Source organism: Onychomys torridus, chromosome 21, assembly GCF_903995425.1.
Source record: "Onychomys torridus chromosome 21, mOncTor1.1, whole genome shotgun sequence".
Lineage (NCBI taxonomy): Eukaryota > Metazoa > Chordata > Mammalia > Rodentia > Cricetidae > Onychomys > Onychomys torridus.
This window is the reverse complement of record NC_050463.1, coordinates 33,502,518-33,523,314: the sequence shown is the minus strand read 5'-3', so window position 1 is coordinate 33,523,314 and position 20,797 is coordinate 33,502,518. Positions and strand designations below refer to the sequence as shown.

General features: G+C 48.0%; 1 protein-coding gene across 2 annotated transcripts in view; it reads left to right on the top strand.

Moving 5' to 3' along the window:
- Dpysl5 (dihydropyrimidinase like 5) overlaps positions 1–6,879 on the top strand; it is an 86,410-nt gene extending 79,531 nt beyond the window's left edge. For both annotated transcript variants that reach the window (XM_036170961.1, XM_036170960.1), the window contains exons 10-13: positions 387–529; positions 1,196–1,403; positions 3,843–4,011; positions 5,165–6,879. In XM_036170961.1, the coding sequence (XP_036026854.1) occupies positions 387–529; positions 1,196–1,403; positions 3,843–4,011; positions 5,165–5,250 (606 nt within the window). In that variant the 3' untranslated portion in view covers positions 5,251–6,879. The remainder of the gene's footprint in view (positions 1–386; positions 530–1,195; positions 1,404–3,842; positions 4,012–5,164) is intronic.
- Positions 6,880–20,797: the final 13,918 nt, after the last annotated feature.

Sequence of the window (20,797 nt, the reverse complement as noted above, 5' to 3'; positions counted from 1 at the left end):
TGAATAGAGCTCAGTTCCCTGTAGTTTCAGGCATTCTGTGTGGGCCTTGGAAAAATACCAGCAAACGAGAGGACATAAGCTTTTGCACATGAAGGGAAGCCCCTTAGTCATCAGTATAAGTGGAGCTTGTCTTAGGAGATGCGTTTGTCCCAGGCATGCAGCCTTTGGCACAAGTCACCAGGGTGGCTGGGTGAGGGATAAAGGGACAAGCAGGCCCCCAAGCCCTGCCAGTAGACTCCTGGTGGGACAGTACCAACAGCGCTGTTTGCCTTAGGACCACAGCTGTGACCCTCTGAGCCACAAAACCACAGGCTGGGTAGCAAGTGCCTGGGAAGGGAGCCGCACACCCAGAGCCGGGCTGAGTTGACACTGTTACCTCCTTCCAGGTTGGAGGGAAGATGGATGAGAACCGTTTTGTAGCTGTCACCAGTTCCAACGCAGCCAAGATTCTCAACCTGTATCCTCGCAAAGGCCGCATCATCCCCGGAGCCGATGCTGATGTGGTGGTGTGGGACCCGGAAGCCACAAAGTAAAGCTTGACGCTAGTCTCCTGGGATTAGGAGGACTTAGGGTTTTTTTTGTGTGTGTATTTGTTTTTTGGTTTTTCGAGACAGGGTTTCTCTGTGTAGTTTTGCGCCTTTCCTGGAACTCACTTGGTAGCCCAGGCTGGCCTCGAACTCACAGAGATCCGCCTGGCTCTGCCTCCCAAGTGCTGGGATTACAAGTGTGCGCCATGACCGCCCGGCAGGACTTGGGATTTTTAAGAATTTGTATTACAGAACTGCAAAGGCGAATAATCTTTGCAGCATTTGAAGTGTAGAGGAATGTGTGGTGACTTGCTGGTGATTGTCTGCCTCCCCAGCTCATCTATAAACCATCCCTTTGTATACCCATGTCCAGTGTCTCTGTCCCCTCTTCTGAGGACACCAGGCGGTCGGGGAAAGGCCACACTTTTTATATACAGAAGTATAAAACCTTCTTTTGCATTAATTCTCTAAAGGTTCTGGGTCCAAATATGGACCCATTCTGAGATGCTGAGGGAAACATTTTCAACCCAAGGATCGTGAGGGGATGAATTAAGCCCATATCAGACAGATCTAGGTATCATTCCTTCCCACGGAGCAGCATCTCTTTGCATCAAACTGTACTGTCGTTACCTGTGCTCAGATCTTGTCCCGCCTTCCTCTCCCACCAGGACCATCTCAGCCAGCACCCAGGTGCAGGGTGGAGACTTCAATCTGTATGAGAACATGCGCTGCCATGGCGTACCACTGGTCACCATCAGCAGGGGGCGTGTCGTGTATGAGAACGGCGTCTTCATGTGTGCAGAGGGCACTGGCAAGTTCTGTCCTCTGCGGTCTTTCCCAGACATTGTCTATAAGAAGCTGGTGCAGAGAGAGAAGGTAAGGGAGGGAGGGAGGGAGGGAGGATGTGGAGGACGAGGTCAAGGCCCCTGTTGGGGCATCTTTGCTTCCCTCCATTACCTCTCATGTTGTATGGTATTTTTGAATCAATGTGACCAGAATACCTTAAGAGAGGAAAGGAGTTGGGTGGTGGTGGCACACGCCGTTAATCCCAGCACTCGGGAGGTAGAGGCAGGTGGATCTCTGTGAGTTCGAGGCCAGCCTGGTCTACAGAGTGAGATCCAGGACAGGCTCCAAAGCTACACAGAGAAACCCTGTCTCGAAAAACCAGAGAGAGAGAGAGAGAGAGAGAGAGAGAGAGAGAGAGAGAGAGAGAGAGAGAGGAGAAAGGGTTAACTGATGGCATGATTTCAGACGTTTTAACGTAACCTGGTGCAGTTTATGATAATGGGAGTGTGTAGAGCAGTGGTTCCCAGCACATCAGATATTTGCATTATGATTTATAACAGTAGCAAAATGACATTATGAAGTAGCAATGAAGTCATTTTATGGCTGGGGGTCACCATAACATAAAGGGTCGCAGCATCAGGCAGGTTGAGAACCACTGGGAGAGTGATTGTTCACAACAGTAGGCAGGGAAGTTCCAGGCCTCCAGCCAGGGAATAAACATTCAGAATGTGAACCTGGGGGCAGGGGGGATTTCAGGTTCAAGCCCTAACACACTATTTTCTCTGGATGCTATCTAACACCGCCAATTCAGAAGCGTATATGGCAGGCGGAGAATGCTGGTTCACTTCCCATTTTGCATAGATCTATTGTTGTTGTTGTTGTTGTTGTTGTTGTTGTTATAAATGTGTGCATGTGTTTGTGTACACATGTATGTACATATATTGGTGAAATTATTAAGGCCACCCCACATAGTTAAAAGGGAGGTTTATTTTGTGGAGTAGCTTACAAGTAGCTTACAGGGTCTGGGAAAGGTGTAGCACAATCCAGCAGTGTTCTCTGAAGAACTCTCTTCGGTCTACCTCCAGCGTCCAGGGTCCAGGAACCAAGAGAGCCGAGCAACCGGATCTCAGGTCTTCAGGGTCCTCTCTCAGACCCGCCTTGTGGGCGTGACAATTACCAAAGCCTCAATGGGGGTTGGAACTTCCATATCAAAGCTGGAATGGCTACCCACTACATATATACCTGTGTGTGAGTCATGGTACCCATGGAGGCCAGAGTTACTAGTGATTATGAGTCACCTCACATGGGTACTGGGAATTGAACTCATGGCCTCTGCAAGAGCAATACACACCTTTAACCTCTGAGCCATCACTACAATCGCAATAGATAAATTTTTTTCTTGTTTTTTTTTTTTTTAAGATTTATTTATTTATTACGTATACAGAAGAGGGCGCCAGATCTCATCACAGATGGTTGTGAGCCACCATGTGGTTGCTGGGAATTGAACTCAGGACCTCTGGAAGAGCAGTTGGCGCGCTTAACCTCTGAGCCATCTCTCCAGCCCCTTTTTTCTTAGTTTTTGAGACAAGGTTTCTCTGTGTAGTTTTGGTTCCTGTCCTGGAACTCACTTGGTAGCCCAGGCTGGCCTTGAACTCGCAGAGATCTGCCTGGCTCTGCCTCCTGAGTGCTGGGATTAAAGGCGTGCGCCCAGTTTAGATAAAATTTAAATGGGAAAGCACACAGGGAATCTGGTAGATGTGTCTATGACCAGTGAGCTCCTCCTGATACACAGGCTGATGGCTCAGTGCCTGTCCTCTCTTGCTAATGCTAAGGGTGCCTTCAAAACTCCCCTGTGCCTGTTGTTTCTTTCAATAAGACTGGCCAGATTGCTGCAAAGAACACAGTGCTCACATCTCTGCTAATGCTGCTGCTCCCTCAGCCACCAGCACATACTCCGACACACTTTGTTCCCCTCACAGTAGCATTTTTTAATATAGTGAGTCACCCATAACTGACCTGGCCCAGGACAGCTCTAAATGACAGAGCTGAGGTTGGAACCTTGGTGGTCTGGTTTGTGCGGTGTGACTCCTAACCGTTTGTTTAGTACAGCTTCTGGTGATGTCCCATGTCCAAACCAACTATACTAGCCTCAATTTTCACTGCACTATCAGACCACAGTGAAAAAAGGTCTGGCTTGTTGGGAGCCTGGCCTTGTCAGGACACCTCTGCATGTGCCCGGATGTTTACTATGGAGGAGTTCCTGGACTGTATCCCTGCCAAACTCCCCTGGAAGGATTCTGCCCAAGTGGAGGGCAGAGACGGAGGCACTTCCTGCACACGGGCACCTATACATGCAACACACACACACACACACGTCTTATGCAGAAGCAAGGACGGCACTTGGACTGCAGAAGCAAGAAGCCTGTCCTGTGTGTCTTGGGTCCTGTGTGTCATACATAGCATGTGTCATGTAGAGGAGGCTGCAGCTGTGTGCTTGGCTCTGACATCCCTGTCTTTTCTCTTCACCAGACCTTAAAAGTGAGGGGAGTGGACCGCACTCCCTACCTAGGGGATGTCGCCGTTGTTGTCCACCCTGGGAAAAAAGAGATGGGAACGCCCCTGGCAGACACTCCCACACGGCCAGTCACCCGGCATGGGGGCATGCGGGACCTTCATGAATCCAGCTTCAGCCTTTCCGGTAAGGGTGAGGGTGTGGCGGGAGCTGGCAGGCAAGAGAGAGGCCTGGGCAGTGGGCTGCAGCCTGTAGGTCCTTTGTAGAGCCAGGAGGACATGTAGCATGTGCTGTTAGAGACGTAAGCTGATGGCTGGGAGGACCGGGAGAGTTTACCAGCTGCTAGATGGGCCACGGGCCACCAGATGCTCTCCCAGGTGCTGTTTTCATCCCTTGAAACACCTTGAAGACATTGCACACAGGGCACCCCAGAAACATCCAGACTAGCCAGAGGCCTAGTCCAAGAGCTTGACACAGTAGACCTCAAGTTGTTTGTCATCTCTCTCCCAGCCCTAAGTCTTAATCTGTTGGAAATAGGGAGCACTGAATCATACTCCCCTGTGATCTCTGGGACACTAGACCCTTCCTTCTGAGCCTTAGAATTCCAGAGGGTGGGACCTTTGGAGTGTGGGTATTTCATTTTCCAAAATAGTTGCCAGTTTCCTGTTTTAGTCTCTGGCCTACTCACTGAGACCTGTGTGTAAAGGTCTGTGTGGTAACTGGCTAATCCCGTGGTCTACCAGCACATGTATGCCGTTCATGTGAGGGAGTGGGGCTGCCCATAAAGTCGGCTCTGAGTCAGGAAAACCCAGGTTCAAACCCAGGCTCTTTAAACCCCTTAAGACTGTAAAATGTGGGAATTATATGATGGCCCTGAGCCCTAGTTTTCTCATCCAGACACTGGAATAGAGTCCTCAGGGTTAAACGACTGAATTCCTGGGACCAGGGGAACGGCTCAGTCAGTAAAGCGCTTGTCCGCAAACACAAGGACCTGGGTTCAGTTCCAAGAAACCATGTTGAAAAAGCTAGGCATGGGGCTGGAGAGCCGGCTCTGCAGTGAAGAGCGTGTACTGCTCATCCAGAGGACTTGTGTTCAGTTCCCAGTTTCCCAGCATTCACTGTCCGCTATCCAGCCGCTCACAGCCCCGACCTAATTCCTGCGCCGCCGGGAGAATCCAGCACCTCCTCGGGCACACGCCCAGCTCCAGGCCCGTCTTAAAATAGGCGGACAGCCTTCTCTTAAGGGAGAGGCGGAGAGGTCTGAGCCTCCGTGGTGACAGGGGGCCTGTTAACCCAGGCAGCATCTGCGTGGTTGACTTTTCCTGCCTCCTTCCTGCAGGTTCTCAGATTGATGACCATGTTCCAAAGCGGGCCTCAGCCCGGATCCTCGCGCCCCCTGGCGGCAGGTCGAGCGGTATTTGGTAAAGGCTCTGACCAGCACCCCCAAGTGAGGCTCTCTTCCACCATCACCCACCTGCGCACCTTCCGGCCACGGCTGCAGTGGGTGGGAGAGGCTGGGCAGGGCAGCGCACTAGCAGTGGGGGCTCCAGGAAGCGGAGAGCCCTCCCCTTTGTCTGAACATGATTCACGGGGCTTTGACCCGCCCCTAACGGCACTTTGAGCGGTCCCTTCCTGCTCTGCTCCTTCCTTCCTTCCTTCCTCGGCCCCCCGGGCTTTCTCTGGGCCCCAGAGACCACACTATGCACAGCACCGGATGCATAGCGCCTGGCCCCGCCCCCCCTCTCACCACCACCTCCAGTGCTGGCTCTGGGAAGGCCCGGACTTTAGTGCCCTGCCCTGCTGCCCACCCAGACAGGTGTCCAGAGCACTTTAGCAGATGTGTTTTTATAAGGGCGGGCCTTCCCCACTCTCCCCTGAGGTCCCATGGTGACATTTCCCAAGTCAGACAGGTGTCAGCTCCCCAGCCATGCCCAAGATGTCCCGTCTCTCCCGACTCACCCGTAGCCCTGTGTGGGTCCAGTGGGGACACCCTGGATGTGGCTGTGGTTGGGACACCCTGTGCCCTTCGCTAGCCTCTTTCCACTTCCCACCCACACCCTCTGGGAGTCTCAGGGCCCCAGAAGGGTAGCTGGGTGGGCATGGGGCTGGTGCCAGGCGCGTGTAAATGGTTTTGTTTTGCACGTTCGGTTTGCGAAGTGGTTTCGTTTGACTTGTTTGTGCACCCTGTGGAAAATAACGGTGCTTCGTGTCACTAGCATAGCATAGAATCGGGAATAGATTTGGTTCTTAGGAGATGCTGCACTCACCACCAACCAGACAGTACAGGGCAGCGGCGGGGGCAGGCTGTGCCCCTGGCCCCTTCCCTCCAATCCAGGGTCCTTTCTGCTACCGGAAGCCCTGGACCATGCCTCCCCTGTACCACATCCCTGCCCCTTACCGCCCCCTCCTACCTTCCTGCATTCAAATAGTCCTGGGTGCTGACCCTGGGAACCTTCAGGCAGCTAGGTGGCCCCTCTCTCATCTCTGCTCCTGATCATGCCCAGCACTAACCCCACACCCATACCCTCACACCCCTACACAGCTTCCCATAACTTTCCCCTGCTGGTCAAGGCCTAGCTACTCCTCCTGTGTGACTAGCAAGAGGCCCCATACCTGCTGAGAGAGGGGGAGAAGGGGAGGCTTCACCAGCCAGCCACCAGGGAAGGGGCTTCAGCACACGAGGTCTAGCTGTAGAATCCACCCCACTGCACAAGTCCTGTAGGATCCTGCACTCAACACTGCGCTCCTGACCACTACTGGCTTGGCCTGCCCTGTCTCACAAGCTCCTTGGAGGCTCTTATACGTGGCTACACAGTCGGAGAAGCGGCCCAGCTGTTGGCCTTTGATAAGCCTCATTTTCCTCTTGGGGAGTGATCTCCCTTTTGTCTGAGCTCCCCCAAACTTGCCAGAGGCCCCAGAGATCTTGGCATCCACCCCTGCACATTTTGGGGTGCTTTGGGCGCATCAAAGCGCTTGGAACGCCTATTACTCTCCCCCATTGTACAGACAAAAAGAAAAACAAAAAAAGCCCAGAGGCCCTATATTGGTGAAATTATTAAGGCCACTCCACGTAGTTAAAAGGGAGGTTTATTTTGTGGGGTAACTTACAAATGAAGGGATAGGTTGCAGGGTCTGGCAAAGGTATGGCGCAGCCAGGTGGTGTTCTCTGGAGAACTCTGCTTGGTCTACCTCTAGCGTCCAGGGTCCCGGAACCAAGAGAGACTTCTCCTCTCGATCCTGGGTCTTCCGCTTCCTCCTCCGCCCTGCCTTGTGGGCGTGACCATTACCGAAGCCTCAATGGGGGTTGGAACTTCCAGGCCGAGGCTGGGATGGCTACCCACTACATCCCTAAAAGTTAAGGCCAGCTAGCCCCAGAAGTGTTCACAACTGCCCTTATGACCTTGGCTATCTAACCTAGCTATGGAAAACAGCCATCAGGCCCACCAGGAGTTTAACCAGAGAGAATGCTTTCTCCCTGGGGATGCATTCTGTCTTGCTTTGCACAAGTTGATTTTATCTTTATTGTGAGCAGACTAACGTATGCCCTCAGCTTGAGCCTGGACGAGAGAAGTGTTGGGAACCGGAGTGTGGTTTCAGTTGCACCCTCATCCTCATTGTCCTCACTTAGGAGCTGAAATGATAACCTAGAGAACTGAGGTAGCCATGGGAAACAGTAGGTAGTGAATGACCCTGGAAAAGCCTTCATGGGTAACAAAAACAGAGATACTGATCCCTGGTACAGTACTTAGTCTCTCTTTCCTCGTCCTCTGCTTCTTTTTGAGACAAAGTCTTGCCTATGTAGCCTGGCCTTGAACCCACAGCAATCCTCCTGCCTTGGTTTCCCAAGTACTGGAATTACAGGCACAAGCTACCACACCTAGATATACGTCATCTTTGTCTATTTCTGCCCTTGCTTGGTCATGGGCCTTGGGAAGATGCCAAAGATCCGTGGGGTGGTAGGGCCAGCGAGGCAGGGCACCTTGGTTGAGCCCGGAAAGCTTGGCCTGAGTGCCTCCACCCGAGAAGTGCGTGACCTGGGGTGCTGGGAGAGTACACGTTCAAGGGGCTGCTGTGGACCCTTCCACTTCATCCACCCCCACCCTGCTATAGACCCAAGTCCACCCTTCCATAGACTGTGTGCTCACCCAGGAGCTTCTGGATGTGAATCAGGAGGTTCAAGGAGCTGAATAAACCATCTCACCTCCCAGTGTCCACTCCCTGCCCCGTGCAGAGCTCCCGCCAACCCCATCACAGATCCAGGGGCTGCTGGCTGGAACGAAAAGGGTCTCTGGTTGCGGCCGGATGCAGCTCTCAAATTGGTCTTGTACTTGCTGAATAAATACTGTTGTTCTTGCCTTAGCTGCTCTCTAGGTTTGTGGGGTTAACTCACCAGAAAATTGTGCTACCATGTGTGTGTGTGTGCGCGTGCGTGTGCGTGTGTATGTAGTACTAGGAGTCCTCAGTAGGTCTCTTGTCGAGCCGATGCCATGATGAGGGCATCTCTTCTACTGACCACCCCGAAGCCAAACCCCCTCCGCTGCTGAGGTGGCAGGCGCAGCCCGGGGTCAGAAGGGAGCTGTCAGCGGCACCCCAGCACCCAAGGGACTTCCTCCCTCCTCTGTAAATGCCATGGTGCTAAGATTGTGTCCATCCCAAGATGACACACGGGCCTGTGCTTTGAGGCAAAAACAAACAAACAAAAAAAAAAAACCCAAACAGCCCAACACGTTGTGTTCTGGTGCAGGTTTGTATTAAACTGTAGCTACTTCTCACTCAGCCTCCATTGTGTTTATTCAAGAAGCGGCCTGGCAGAAAGTCTCCTCTCCAGCGGCTGTGTGGCGTTATGGTTGAGAACAGCTTTGATCCATCACTCTGATCCGGTGGCAGCTCACCGAAGAGGTCTGGGCAAGGTCTGGAGATAGAAAAATAAAAAAGTTTAAAAATAAGCAATTGATTTAAGGGTCACCCCTCTCCCAAGAGCCCAGAATTTCTGATGGTGGGAAAGCAAAGATGCAGCCAGATTTCCTGGGACAGTTGGCATGTTAGCTGAAGTAGGAAGGGAAAGCAGTTGAGGAGACATTAGAAACGAAAAGAAGGATCTAGAACTCCCCCACCTAACCTTTGGCACTTACGTTTCTGGCTACCATTTTGAAAGCCTACAACCTCCATTCCATTCAGCTGAAGATGACGGACTGTATCCTCACAAAGACATGACACGGTCATCCCCAGACCCCAGTGTGTCTTTGAAGGGCTTTTGCCTGCTCACTAGCTTTCTAGAACCCCACCTTTGAGTCTGGCCACTGGGCCCTCCAAACCCTTGGATGCTGGGAGGGATTATCCCATTAAACTCGCATTGAAATGGATGAGGTGTGAGCTATAGTCTCAGCATTTGGACGGTTTTGGCAGGTGGATCATGAGTATGAGGCCAGCCTGGGTCACATATAAGCAGACCTTGTCTCAAAGAGTACTGTGGGGCACCTTGTGCTGATTTCTTAACCCCCAAAGACAACTCTAATGAAGAAATAATTCTAGATAGTGGAGGAAGTCTGCACTGCACACTGGGAGCTTGGTCGATTCTACCTAACTGTCCCCAAACTATAGCAAATATAAGGGTTGGGGAAAAGACACAACCTTTAGTCCCAGCACCCAAAGGCAGGCAGAGCAACAGACCCTGTTTCAACAAAAAGAAAAGGCACCCTCACGGGTTATAGGCCGTTTGCATGGCATGAGGCAGTGTACAGATACACACTTAGGAAGACCTGGATACCTCAGTATGTGTACAGTTGGAAAAGGAGGGGCTGGAGAGATGGCTCAGAGGTTAAGAGCACTGGCTGTTCTTCCAGAGGTCCTGAGTTCAATTCCCAGCAACCACATGGTGGCTCACAGCCATCTGTAACGAGATCTGGCGCCCTCTTCTGGCCTGCAGGCCGAATACTCACTGTATAATAAATAAATAAGTAAATCTTTAAAAAAAGAAAGAAAGAAAGAAGAGGACCCCAGGTTTGGACTTGGAAATTGGAATCAGGCAGGAGGATCTACAGTCTGGAGAGACTCCATCCAGTCAGTGCTATACAGCCATCAGCCATGATCTCTTAATTTGGAATCCCAGGTTATGGGAATACAGGTACAAGTGACATTAAGGACTGTGGGAGGGGCTCATGGAAACCCTGGGTTTGAAAAAGAAACCCTATGATACCAGAAAGGGTAGGCATCATTGTCCTAAATGATTTAAAAAAAAAAAAAAAAAAAAAAAAAAAAAAAAAGGACTTGTTTTATTTCCTTCTTCTTCTTCTTCTTCTTCTTTTTTTTTTTTTTTTTTTTTTTTTTTAGACAGCATCTCACTGTGTAGCCCAGGCAGGCCTGGAACCATGTAGACCAGGCTGGCTCTGAACCCACAGAGATTAAAGATATGCACCACTATACCTGGCAATGAGAAGCTTTCACACAACATTGAGCCAACAAGCAACACATTGAACTTAACACGTTTAAAAGTTTAACATTTATGGGGCTGAAGAGATGGCTCAGAGGTTAAGAACACTGATTGCTCTTCCAAAGGTCATGAGTTCAAGTCCCAGCAACCACATGGTGGCTGACAACCATCTGTAATGAGTTCTGGCCTGCAGGGATACATGCAGACAGAACACTGTATACATAATGATAATTTTTTTAAAAAAATCAATCCATTCAAAAAAAAAAAGTTTAAAGTTTGCATTAAAAACACCTTGCTCTTCTCAGTGTCTACCTTTAGAGTGATATACTCATCCTGTATGAGCATTGCTTCCTGGCTAGACACATGGATGCAAAATGCATCCTTGAAATTCAAAATTTTCACTTTTTTATTAGAAGGAAACTCCTTTTGAGACTGGGGTTTCTGTGCATTGTTTCTCATTGGACAGACTAACAACATGGTTATAAGAATTAAGGCCCTCCAAGTCCCTCTGAGAGGAAATTCCCTGTAAATCCACGGTCACCGAACTGAAAGCTGACTGCCGCATGCCACTCGACGTGCTTTGGTGACACCGGCTGGCCAGTGTCTCTTCAGTTGCCGGAATTCTTCATTGTAAACTGCCTGAGTTTGGCGGGATTGATGACCCTGGAGTTCCTCTCTTAATCAGCGCCCAGCGGCACCGGCCATGCCACATTCCAAGGCACCTGAGGGGTTAACTTCACTAACAGACTTCTCAATAAAGGTCTCACCCTTCATCCCTGAGGGAACCCAAGCTACTGGGTACAACTCCCAAGACGACCAGGCGTGTTTTGAGTCCCAAGGACAAGATCTTTCAGAGGCAAGGCCTTACATACCTGCTCTTGTGCAGTGGGTCACCTGAAAGAATTCCTGGTGGCTCAGAAGAGGAACGTCAGGCCCATCGTGGGTATCTTAAAAAGAGTTACTATGTGAGGACTGCTGTTCTGATGTTCAACAGGTCTCCATGAGTAAACCATCTGCACCGTGGCCTAGTGATGTCTTTCCTCAGAACGCTTTGTAATTCCTCCTTGATGCCTGCATTGTGGTTGTGAAACTCCCAGGAATTGGTGCCAGAGACAATAAAAGAATGCTGCCTTCCACTTGTAATTCTGTTCTTCAGATACAACACATTCATCTGGCGGCACGGTCCTGAGAACTGGTATCCCAGTTCTGTTCATTAAGCAAAGCCAATACGTTGGGGAATCATACTGGATTACTTGGGGTGAGCCAAGTGGGGTTCCCTTCTAGACCCTTAGACTGTAGTTGCTCATCCAGCCCAGTGGCTCTCAGTCAGGGTCAGTTATGTCCTCCAGGAGATAAGAGTAGGGAATATTTGGACGCCCTTTCGGCTGTCACCACTTAGGGGACCTTGTGGATACCGCTCCAGGACACTGCTGAGCATCCTACTCGGGAGGTACTCAGAGCAGCCACCACAAGAGGAATTGTTCAACTGAAATGTCGATAGCACTAAGCTGGAGCAACTCTGGTCTAGTTTAACGATGAAATGAGATCATTGCCTTAGAAAACTGTACGAGGAAATTTAAGAAGGAGGAAGGAGGCAGACAAGTTTATGACTCAATCCTGTATACAAGACATTCTGGACAAAATAAAAAAAACAAAACCCATCATGAAGAGAGCTGGACCACAGCATCCCAGTTTGCAGTCAGAGATAGGACCCCAGAGAGTCCTACCATGTTCTTTTCCACGGCTTTACCTGTCAGTCCTCTGCCACCAAGATCAGGAACCATGTTGTACAGGTCCCGCCTAGCCGCTGTGCAGTGCTCTGGGAAACAGAGGGCTGCATGTGAAGAGCTGAGTGAGGTTCTAAGTACGGAGAGAGGTGACATGGCACATGGCAGCCTGACCGTTGTCACATCTCAATTCCTCAACCATGACATCTATAGACTTTCTTTTATACCTGGTGTCAACTAAGCGCCCCCCTCCAGGAAATGTCTTGTGGTCCGTAGGGGAAAGGACCCTTCTGAAACTCAAGGAAGGGTGCTTGGGAGAGGGAACTGGGCATTATGGCTAAAGCAAAATTCAAAAAGAGTACGTGAGCCAGGCGGTGGTGGCGCACGCCTGTAATCCCAGCACTTGGGAGGCAGAGGCAGGCAGATCGCTGTGAGTTCGAGGCCAGCCTGGGCTACCAAGTGAGTTCCAGGAAAGGTGCAAAGCTATACAGAGAAACCCTGTCTCGAAAAACAAACAAACGAACAAACAGAGTACATGAAAGGGTGACACACTACACACCATGTATCCAGTAGAGTCTGACCTGTTTCCTCGACATCTTTTTCTCAAACGTTTAAGTCTAAGGCAGACAAACAACTTCCATGATCTAAATGTCCAGCTTGATAAATCTAGATAAAAGGAATGTGTAGATGGAGACAGAACATTGCCAGGACCTGAGCAATCTGCTTTGTGATCTTTCCTGTACTACCAGTGCCCCCTCCCCTATGGATCTGCTTGTGAACTTTTGCTGCCAAATCAGTGTCATATCACACATGTGTGCGCATGCGCGAGCACACACACACACACACACACACACACACACACACACACACACACACCCATGGATAACTACTTCCCTGGCAAATGAGTGTTGTCTAGTTTTGAACTCTGATTCATGGAATCATGCAATGCATACTCTTTGTCCTGGCTCTGTTTCTCCACGTTACGTTTTTAAGATGTAAAGGATACATCTTGTTGTCTATTATGTGCAAGATTGTCTAAGGTGGAGGGACCAACTTTGGCAGCAACATGTACACACACCAGAACTTCATACAGGGTGAAAGCATAGATGCATGTGAAGGATATATGCAGAGTGCTTTCCTGTTGGTGTAGGGAGAGACTTGTGCAATTCAAATGTGAAATTAAGAAAGCAATTCCAGTTACAGTAGCACCAAAAAGAATCAAGGGAGGGCTGGAGAGAAGACTCCGTGGCGTTTGCTGCTCTTGGACAGGATCCAGATTCAGTTCCCAGCACCCATGTAGCAGCTTGAAACCAATGGTAGCTGCATTTTGGGGAATCTGATACCCTCTTCTGACTGTCTCGGGCTCCTGCACATATATTCACATACATACACTCAGGCACACATAAAGTGATGTTTTTAAAGTTAAAAAGAACAGAGTGTTTAGCAATAAATTTAGCAAGACAAATTCAACAATTGTACCCTGAAAACCATGAAACTGTTAAAAATGTTCTAAAGAGCTAAATAAATGAAAAGTCATTCTGTGGTCAGGAAGCAGATGACTTCTTATCATGAAAGTGGTTATATTCTGAAGATGGATCCTCAGATTCTGTGTAATCCCCATCAGAATCCCAGCTATAAAAATGGATACCTGGTTTTTAAATTCATTTGAAACTGCAAAGGACTTGGAAGAGTAAACTAAAGAGAATCCTAAAGGAGCTGGTGAAATCGTCATTAACCCCTTATGAACATGGAGCCCCCAGTGACCTAATTGTCTTTCAGAAGCTTTCCCTCTTAAACATTCCTCCACATCAACCCTGCCACACCGAGGTCCAAGCTTCCAACACAACAGCCTTTGGGAGATACACTGAAACCATAGCAAGATACACATGGCAGGAGTGAGCTATCCTAAACACACACACACACGCACGCACGCGCACGCACGCACGCACGCACGCACGCACGCACGCACGCACGCACGCACTCACGTGCGGTCCCCTTCAGCTATCAGACCATTGAGACAATGAGCTCTAGGGAATTGACACTTCCTCCAGGGGTCTCATTCTGGGGAAGGAAAAGCCTGAGACCTTGATATCAGCCACAAGGGAACTTGTCTCCTGGAAGGAGATTGCACACTATGCAGGACAGACTGAGAGCAAGCGGTAGAAGTCAGTGATGGGTCAGTGATGGGCAGGACTACATCTTGACCGGAAATGCCCACTATGTATAGCTCTTGACCTCTATTTAAACCCCACATCAGTACTCCAAAGATGGATTTAGGGCACCATTGGTCCTCATAGTTCTTCCCAGTATGGACACACTGAATAAATCCTTTTCTGCTTGTTACTATTATTCACTTGTTGATTGGCCTTGGTTATTGATTGTTGAGGAGGACGGCCCAGCCTTGCTTGTTAGAGTTGCCAGGGTCCAGGCTCTGACCTTAACAACTTCAGTAGCAATATCGAGATATTCCGTGGAGAAAAACAGTGTTCTCAACAAATTGTGCTTAGACACCTGGATATCCACATGCAAAAGAATTGAAATTGGAATTTTGCCTCACACTATGCAAAACTCAGCCAAAACGGACCCAATATTTAAATCTAAGAACTAAAGCTACAAAACTGTTAGAAAAAAGGCATAGAGATAAATCTTTATGGCTTTGATTTGGTACCAGATCCGTACATATGACATGGAAAGCATACATATGTGTGTGTATGTATATATATACACAATTTCAGTGAAATCTAAAAAAATTTACATGTCAAATGAGATGCCCTCTTGCTTGCTCGCTCGCTTGCTCACACACACACACAGAGAGAGAGAGAGAGAGAGAGAGAGAGAGAGAGAGAGAGAGAGAGAGAGAGAGAATCTTACTTCGTGATTTGGAAGGTGTAGAGAACAACAGGAGAAAGCCGGGGATTCTGGGAGAGGAAATCCTGTGGTATTCACCTCCATTGGCATGCCTTCAGCCTTGGCTGGAGCAGCGGCTGCTAGAAAGATGAATTGTCTTGTCCCATCCACTTCCACTCCTACCTGGACCTCCTTCCTTGTTACCACGGCTTTTCCAGGTTGAGTGGGCCGGACTCCAGCCATAGTACTACCCGGAAAGACCTCCAGAGGGCGCTTTAAACTCAGCCGTGACCACTTTGGCTTAGGCAACAGGCCGATAGGTGGACAGGTAAGGCTCAAGGAAAAACAGCCAGTTTCTAAGTTTGGTCCTGGACCCCCAGAGGGGCTTAAGATGGTGCAGCCAGCAAATGAATGAGGGACCATAGCAGTTTTTCCCTTACCTGGACAACTTTTAAGAGAAATGTCCCGCTCAGGAGGCAGAGGCTGGCGGATCTCTGTGATTCCGAGGCCTGCCTAAACTACAGAGTGAGTTCCAGGACAGCCAGGGCTACATACACAGAGAAACCCTGTCTTGAAAAACCAAAAAAAGAAAAAAAGAAAAGAAAAAAAAAAGACTTTTTCAAAACCAATCTCCAATGAATAAAGAGGACAGCCACTAAAATTTGAACTTCACATAAAAATAAGTATGTCACAAACAGTGTTTGTGACACGCTAAACTACAAAAATAAAGAAGAAAAGAAAAATCAGAAATTCACATTTAATTAAGGAGTCATATATTCACCTAGCAATTTATGTCTGGCTTCCTGAATGTTCCACCTCCCGTTTAGTAAGTGCCTACAGATCGTCTGCTGGGCCTTCATTAGATAGTGCAAAAGTAAACCAAGGACAGCTCCTACATTTAGAAGTGTGTCGGGGACCAGACGGATTGTAGTCAGAGAGGACAGCACGCATGGCATGGAGGGGAAGTGTAGGTTCTGGCGCTGGCTGCGAGTTCAGGACCTACTTCTGCCGTCCACTAGCCATGTGATCTTAGGCAAGTGATCAACTTCTCCGGGCCTTTGATGTGAAGACGGGAGCGTCATCATCACTATTGGAAGGATGCTGCCATGGCAGAGCCAGAGGAGGGACCCCTGAAACTGGTGTTGAGCAGTGGGTGGGTGTTTACCTGAGGAGAGAGCACCCCACAGCTTAGGTCTCAGCCGAGAGACAGCTGCTTACTCCAGCAAACTCCAAGTAGTATTTTCACAGGTGTTGGGCAGCATCGACATGGGAAGGCCATAAAAAGAGTGTAAATAAAAACGGCTGCTAAGGATCAAATCGTGTGTCTACTGTATGAAGAAGCCTGAACTTCTCTCTTTAAGCAAGTGCCTCCTAAACTCTATCATTAAAGTACCCCTAAAGACAGGGCAGTGTTGTGTGAAGAACATCTTAGCTGGAACCCCAGATCTTCATAAATCTTCTGGTTTTGCTTTTTAATCCATATGTCATTTCAATGTAAAAGATATCATTAGCCAGCAGGTGGTGGCGCACACCTTTAATCCCAGCACTCGGGAGGCAGAGGCAGGCGGATCTCTGTGAGTTCGAGGCCAGCCTGGTCTATAGAGCGAGTTCCAGGATAGCCAGAGTTACACAAACAAACAAACAAAAGGATGTTGTTGTCCTTACTCTATAGACAAAACAAAACCCTGGAGAACAGGTATCCCTTCTATATCTCTTCCACCTGGGGGAATTATATGAATTTCCCATAAGCCAGTTTGTGAGGGAAAGCCGTGGGGAGGTAAGCCTGGGGCTATGTGAAAGGCCAAGCTGTAGAAAGAGCCCTAAGGCCGTGGATGGTGTTGAGGGTGGATCAGAATGGAGAGGCTGACAGGGAGGACGGGTGTGAGATAATACAGTATCTGAGGTCGGAGATGGTCATGGAGAGAGAGATAAAGGAGAAACAGAGATGGGTGACATTTCATAAGTAGAATTGATTATAACACAAAATCATCCTGGGGGTTAGGGAGAAGGGTGGATTAGGATCACACCCAGGCTTTTTGACACCAACAACAACATGAGGACTACAGAATGGGTATCATGGGTGGGAGGGGAAATCTACTTAGGCACACTGAGCTTTTGATGTCGGGGCTGCCTAGAGAGTCTAAGACCCGTGAGAACGCGTACAGTGGAGATGCACAGGTCCAGAGGTCACAGGAAACGATGAGACCATTCAGGGAACGTGTAGGGAGAGAAGAAAGCAGATAGAACGGTAGTCTGGAACAAGGGGAATTATTGTTGGAGGAGGGCAGAGCTTCAGTTTTACAAGATGAAAGGGTTCTTCAGATGAAGGGTGGTGATGGAACCGGGGGGACCCCACCCAGTGTTTGAGGTTACATTATAGAACAAGGTAGAACAGAAAAAGAAATGTCAAAAATGTCATGATAGAGCATCAAACAAACCAGCAATGGAAGAAAACATGGACACATTGCATTCCACGAACATTTTTTTTAAACTGGTGCATTAAAAAAAAAAAAAAAAAAAAAACAACCCAGCATCAACAGAGTGAAAAGGAACCCACAGAATGAGAGAAATTATTTGCAATTTATATATCTGATAAGAACTAATTGCCAGAAAACACTCTGAACACTGAACAATGGGGGGAGGCGGGGGAATCACAATTCAAAAATGGGAAAAAGAATTCTAAGAGACATTCCCCCGCCCCCACCCCCAAATGTACAAGTAGCCAATAGCATATGAAATAGTCTCAAAGTTAAAGACAAAATCAAATTATAATGAGATTGCAGCTCACAGACATTATGACCACTATCAAAAACCAGAAACTAGCAATGTTTCCTCTGAAAACATAAAAACAGAACTACCCTGTGTTTCAACAATCCCACTTCTGAGAATATACCCCAGATAATTTAAAACAAGGTCTCAAAGAGATGTTTGTGTGCCTGTGGTTACAGTAGCATATAGTTCAATATTCAAAAGGTGGGTACAAGCCAACTGTTCACTGACGGGCAAATGGATAAGTGAAGTGTGATATGAACACACAATGCCATATCATTCAACCTTTATAAGGAAGGAAGTCAGGTGTGGCACACACCTGTAACCCAACACTTGGGAGGCAGAGGCAGGAGGATCAAGAGTTCAAGGCCAGCTTCAAGTACACAGTGAGTTTAATCTGGCTACTTAAAACCTTATTTCCAAATAAATAAATCAACAAATAGAAGGACATATCTGTCATATGTTGAGCATCAAGATAAATTATCTGGGCTGAGCTCTCAATCAGGAAAGTGCCTGCCTAGTCTGACAAGAACCTGAATTCCATACCCAGAACCCACATTAAAACAAAACAAAACAAAACAACAACAAAAACAGATGTGGTGGTTCACATGTATAACCCCAGTGCTGAGGAGGCAAAGGTAAGTGGATCCCTGTGGGTCACCAATCAGCCAGCCTACGTGTCAAGTTCTAGGCCAGGGAAACACCATGTCTTTGAAATATTAAAAAATGTCCACCATGCCTAGGGAACAACATCCAGGGTTGTCCTCTACACACACACACACACACACACACACATCTTAGGAAAGAATTATAACCCATTGGGAAAAATCCATATTCACATTTATATAAGTAAATGGATTAATACTGAACTGGCCAGTGTATTCATAGAGACTGTATTTCAATCACTATGAGCTAGTAACTACAGTGAACACCACTTTTCTTTCTTTTTGAAATGAGGGTGTCTGTATCAATAATCCCATGTCTAGACCACTACTGTATGTTGACTATGCAAGAGGCAGATGGTGAGGTTTTGACCTCACAGCTTGTCCAACTGATGGATGGACTGGTACCCTGGATTTGTACCCAGGAGACAGGACCAGAGCCATATACACATTGGGACCTGATTCAGATGAGATCTGTCATTGGGCTGATGGAATCAGATTTGAAGGTCTTGAGGGAAGAGATGTGTAGTTAGAGTTTTTCTGCCTGGCCCAGTCAGGACAAATCTCTCTCACCCGCCAGGCCCATAGATGCTCAGAACCAACCAAGTAAACACACAGAAACTTATATTGTTTACAAACTGTATGGCCATGGCAGGCTTCTTGTTATCTACTTCTTCTATCTTAAATTAACCCATTTCTATTAATCTATACTTTGCCATATGGCTCGTGGCTTACCAGTACCTTACATCTTGTCATGGCGGCGGCTGGCAGTGTCTTTCTTCACCCAGCCTTCCACCTCCCAGAATTCTCTTCTCTTTTGTCCCGCCTATACTTCCTGCCTGGCCACTGGCCAATCAGAACTTTATTTACACAGAGCGATATCCACAGCAGAGATGAATGTATTTTGCGAACAGATGTCAAGATGTGGCAAATAACATCACCCAAGTTATTGGTCTCAACATAGCTCCCATTCATATATATTTATTGGGCTTTAGTTGATAAACTGTGTGATCCCCACACAAGCATGGAGATCTGGGTTTGATCTCCAATACCCAAGTAAATACTGGGCATGGTGGCATGAGTCTGTAATTCCAGTGCTGGGGGTGGTGGAGACATGGATCCCTAAAGCTCATTGGAGAATTAGCTTAGTCAATCAGTGAGCTCTAGTGGGGCCAGAGAGAGATCCTGCCTCAAAAAATAAGGTAGGGGCTGGATGTGGTGATTCAAACCTTTTTTTTTTTTTTTTTTTTTTTTTTGGTTTTTCGAGACAGGGTTTCTCTGTAGCTTTGGAGCCTGTCCTGGACTAGCTCTATAGACCAGGCCTCAAACTCACAGAGATCCACCTGCCTCTGCCTCCTAAGTGCTGGGATTAAAGGCGTGGGCCACCACCGCCCGGCAGTCCAAACCTTTAATCCCAGCACTTGGGAGCAGAGGCATTGTAGATTTCTACACATCTGAGGTCAGCCTGATCTACATAATAAGTTCTAGGCTAGTCAGAGCTACGTAGTGAAACCCGTCCCAAATAAATAGGAAGGAAGGAACGAACGAATGAAGGAAGGAGGCAATTAAAGAAGACAACTGATATTGACCCCAGGCTTACACACACACACACACACACACACACACACACAATTCCATACTTTTGTTATATGGCTTTGACCTTCCTCCCATTGAGACATGGGATCTATGCTCCCCATCTTGCAAGAGGGTTTTGGGTTTGTTTGTTTGTTTGTTTGTTTGTTTTGTTTTTTAAGCCAGCAGGATTTTGAAGCGAATTTATAAAAAGGGATTTCGTTTTTTCTGTGCATTGGAACATCTGCCTTTGGAACCTTCAACTACCATGTGAACAGCCCAGTTGCCCTGAAGGTACCAGGTGGTAGGAAAACCAAAAAGCTACCTATGAGATACCATGAAGGCAGGAGGATGTCCAGAAAGCCTGTGATGTTTAAGCCCCAGCCACCATTTGACTGCAAGGACACCAGAACCACCCAAACGAGCTCAACCTAAACTCCTAGCCCACAGAAATTAAGAAATGACTGCTTACACCATAAAAGTTATGGTGATTCGCTGTGAGAAAGCAGATTAAAAAGCAAACCTTCAAATGTTAACACAAGAGAATCTGGGAGACGGGGTAAGTAGCATGCTTTATAGGTCATGTGGGATGAGGTTACAATCTTTCATCTCAGGATTACTCAGGGGTTGTCTACACCACTCAGGTCTACACCTGCAAACACAGAGCTGAGCTGGAACTTCACAGGAAAGAAAAGTAAACTAAGCCTGAGATCTGATCTCACCCTTATTTTTGTAGCATCCAGACACCTTGTAAGTAGAGTCAGGACAGGAACCACTTTGGGTTTCCGGTTCTGTGGCCAGGGGCAAATGAAAACTCGTACCTACATTTCTAACTATTTCTCTCGGGAATTATTTGTCAAACAGAACTTTTTCCTGAAAATTGCTGTAGATGGGGTGGGGGTGGGGGAATTGGTCACTACATTGGCATGTTTTGGGCAGGTTTTGGGTTTCTTTTTGTTTTTTTT